The following is a 1,957-nucleotide window of genomic DNA, read 5'->3' as shown; positions in this document are numbered from 1 at the left end:
CATATACAATATACATATACAAGGTGTTGAAATCCCTAAACTGACAGATAATTGTTTATTATATTTACAATATTCTTACAGCAAGTACTTGGAGACACAATAATCGTTTCACAGCCAACTGTATCAAGAATAGTATTTCGAGTGTCTATACTTCTAGCAAGGCTTTTGAAGCAATTTATAAAGATGCCTCTTACACCAGATGCGACAAGAGAAAATCAAAGGCTTTTTAAAGATATAGGACGTGGTGATGGAGGCATTGGGTTACCTGGTATTGAAGGAGCGATTGATTGCACACATGTGCGTTTAGTTCATACTATAGGTTTCAAAACATTGACGAAATATATAGAAATCGAAAGGGATACTTTTCATTGAATGTACAAGTATGTATTACATATATGTAAATATAAAGCAATTTTAATATAATAGCAAAGTTTTAATTTTAATTGCATAGCATAATTTTAAAGAAAAATTGTTAATTATTATACGCAGTAGAATATTAAAAATTATTGGTTTTAATATATGTACATATATTATACGTAGGCTGTTATTGGACCCAGAACAGAATTTTTAGATATTGTCTCAGAATGGCCAGGAAGCCAGCATGATAGTAGAATTTTCCAAAATTCTAGAATATATATGAAATACGTTGAACGTCAATTATCAGGCATTTTAGTAGGAGATGCGGGATATCCCTGTTTACCATTCCTTTTAACTCCTATTCAGAATCCACAAACAGATGAAGAAATCACGTTAGTATTATATCTTTAATTTTGTTATCCATTTATTGTCTATAAAAACCTAATAATTAAATTAAAAATATATTTTTTATTACAGTTATAATATACTTCACAGAAGAACACGAATAATTGTTGAAAGGACATTTGGAATATGGAAGCGTAGATTTCCGTGTTTGTCTAGAGTATTGAGCAACAAATTAATATGTTCAACTACAATTGTAGTTGCTTGTGCTGTGCTACATAATCTTTCATTAATTTTTAATGATGTATTACCAGAAGAAGAAATATTTGAAGAAGTTAATGAAATGGAAGAAGTACCAGTTGATGCACCACATTGGGAACCAGGAGAAGGTTTTGTGATGCGAGCAGAACTGATTGAAAGACTATTTAGATAATATTGATTATGGATAATGTAATGAATATAATGTAATGAATAGTAATTAAGCAAAACAATTTTTATTTTTTCTTCCATACACTTTAATAATACGAGAATGTAATTTTTTTAAAATAAACTTTTGTAATTGTAAATATGATTACTTTGATATCTTTTAAAAAGTAACACAAATCACAGAAACATCTATTTGCTTAAAATACTTTGTACTTGTTCAATTTTAAGGAACATTGGTTTATATTCTTAAAGAACATATTTCTCTTTTTCTTTTTTCAACTGTAACTCAGCTAGTTCAGCCTTTGCAGTAGCTGCTCTAATTTCTAGAGCATGTATTTCTTTATGAAAATCTTCTTTCATTGCAGTCATTTTTTCCTCATGAGCTTTTGTATTTCTGCAACTTCCTTCTCTTGTCCCATAATTTGTTTTATTCTTTCAATCTTTATAGTATTTTCATTGTAAACAGAAGTTTCAATAGTATTTTCCTCTACTTTTCTCGTTTTCGTATTTTGTACACGAACAGTATTTAAACTCTTTTTTCTCTTCAAAAAACTTTCTGTAAAATACAATACAATAATATTTCATTAGTTAATCAACAAGGACATCAATAAGAGATAATTAAGAATGATTTATTTAAAGGCTGGTTTACACAGACCGTAAACCGTAAACTTATGAACTAGCAAATTCAACACTGCGATTTTAATACTTTCGTTCACTTACATATTACTTTAAGTTAATTTGAGTGAACTTAACGGCATACGTTACCAGCATTCGAGAATTTATTATGAGCAAAAGCATTAAAATTACAGTGTTGAATTTACCGGTTTCGATA

General features: G+C 28.8%; 1 protein-coding gene across 1 annotated transcript; it reads left to right on the top strand.

The window, feature by feature from the left end:
* Positions 1–81: 81 nt before the first annotated feature.
* On the top strand, positions 82–1,132 carry LOC105560088 (putative nuclease HARBI1; the record flags this gene model as incomplete). The annotated part of the gene is made up of 3 exons (XM_012008878.1): positions 82–297; positions 541–749; positions 835–1,132. Coding segments are annotated over 3 exons (723 nt in total), but the record flags the coding sequence as incomplete, so codon positions are not given.
* Positions 1,133–1,957: the final 825 nt, after the last annotated feature.

This window comes from Vollenhovia emeryi, unplaced genomic scaffold (genome assembly GCF_000949405.1).
Source record: "Vollenhovia emeryi isolate VEMERY1.0 unplaced genomic scaffold, V.emery_V1.0 DF946227.1, whole genome shotgun sequence".
NCBI classification, from domain to species: domain Eukaryota; kingdom Metazoa; phylum Arthropoda; class Insecta; order Hymenoptera; family Formicidae; genus Vollenhovia; species Vollenhovia emeryi.
This window is presented reverse-complemented; position numbering and strand designations above follow the sequence as displayed.